Here is a 1,923-nt window from a genome sequence, read left to right on the forward strand (position 1 = left end):
TAGACTTAATATCGAAATTGATATGAACAAAAACGTTAAAAGACATTTTTAATGGAAAACAAAATCAAAATACTGATTAGGACATTTTTGTAAAAAAAGTGCTAAGGAAAGTCATTTCAAATTTCTCATGATCAAATCAAGTTTAGTCTTCTTGACTAATTTGATCCTAATTGTTCTCTGATTGACATCCTGTTTCAGACACATACGTAAAGCTGACTCTGCTGAACTCAATGGGTCAAGAGATGTCCAAGTGCAAGACGTCCATCTGTCGAGGCCAACCCAACCCCACCTACAAGGAGACCTTTGTGTTCCAAGTAGCTCTGTTCCAGCTCTCTGACGTCACACTCATCCTGTCGGTCTACAACAAGCGCAGCATGAAACGGAAGGAAATGATTGGCTGGATCTCTCTGGGGCTGAACAGCTCTGGGGAGGAGGAGCTGACACACTGGACACAGATGAAGGAATCGAAGGGACAACAGGTGTGTCGATGGCACAGTCTTTTGGAGTCCTAGATATCAACAAGTGATGGCAATGATGTGTGTAATGGCATAGGTGACAGAGAGCAGGTCATGCCCTCGAACGGCCCCAAGACGACAGAGCTGGCCTTCACTGCAGTGCATTATGAGAAACACGAGTAGTTCTGGGGATGTAATCTACTCTCCTTCCCAATGCACTGTGGGAAACAGGTTAGAGAAAATGGTGAGAACAGGGTTAGAGATGCCACACCGTTAATGGAGGAAACACTACTGAGATGTATTTAGATATTTATTTGTATATTTTTGACATGCTGTTTCTCTTTTGTTGATCTTAAGATTATGGGGTTATGGTGTTTAAGGCACAGTAAGAGAGAAAGAAAGTGTGAGATCCAGACATGAATGAGTTCATATATCTTAGCTCAGATTTTAACGTGTCCTAAGATTACATTACTCAGACCTACCAAAGTTGTACAGGGGTACAATTACTGTCAGGTTGACTAGATGCCATTCTGAGGTATTTTAATGAAAACTATGACTATGGCTGGGTTTCTCAACATGTGATTGGATTTTCTTGATTGTGTTCTTATACAGGATTTAGTTAATTCCACTTTATAAGAGTGCCAATCCATACTTCACCACATACAGCCTGTCATCCAGAGTTATGTGTCAGATATTTTAATCCTCTCATTCTGAATTTAATACTTGGATCAGAAACACCACAATACAAATAGAAAAAATATTCTTTCATTCTCAATATAACATTAACAGCCAATAAGGATAGAACTTTTGTTTAAACTACATTTTCCTAGAAACACCTTAATATAATAATATGTTTATAAATCTTTATAAATATAAGAATAACTTTATAATATAAGTATGAATTATTGTGTAAAAAAATGTATAAAAATATAAAGTATATCAATTATTTGTTTGCTTACAATCATGACATGACATGTTATAAAAAGGTTTTTAATTTTTTTTCTACTGGATACTCAGTAAAACAGAAGCACTTCCTTATTTACTTTTTATTATATTATATTTTAACATGCATTACAGAAGAAATCTCTTAAATCCCTCTAAACTTTTAATGAAGTAATATAATGTCAATACAAAATTGTGGATAAATTAAATAATATTTTCCAAAATGTTCTATAGCACTTTTAATAAACTAATACCCTTAATTTATTATGCAAAAAAATATATAAAGTATATAAATTATTTGTTGACAAATACAAAAAAATGAAACACATTAAAAACATTTGAAAATCTACTGTAAATGGAAACCCTGTAAAACAGTTTTTTTTTTTCAAATATATTTTATATTATATTTTAACTATACATTATAGAAGAAACCCCTTGAATAACTTCAAATCATTTTAATAAAGTGATATAATGTCAATACAAAATTATACAATACTTACCTGACCATAATCTTTTCACAATAAAT

At 32.8% G+C, this 1,923-nt stretch overlaps 1 protein-coding gene across 3 annotated transcripts in view; it reads left to right on the forward strand.

Moving 5' to 3' along the window:
- The window catches only part of LOC132156944 (synaptotagmin-14-like), an 18,136-nt gene extending 16,996 nt beyond the window's left edge, over nt 1–1,140 (forward strand). For all 3 annotated transcript variants that reach the window (XM_059566027.1, XM_059566025.1, XM_059566026.1), the window contains one exon: nt 199–1,140. In XM_059566027.1, coding sequence (XP_059422010.1) covers nt 199–512 — 314 coding nt within the window. In that variant the 3' untranslated portion in view covers nt 513–1,140. The remainder of the gene's footprint in view (nt 1–198) is intronic.
- The last annotated feature ends 783 nt before the right edge of the window (nt 1,141–1,923 follow it).

This window comes from Carassius carassius, chromosome 14 (assembly GCF_963082965.1).
Source record: "Carassius carassius chromosome 14, fCarCar2.1, whole genome shotgun sequence".
In the NCBI taxonomy this organism is placed as follows: Eukaryota; Metazoa; Chordata; class Actinopteri; order Cypriniformes; family Cyprinidae; genus Carassius; species Carassius carassius.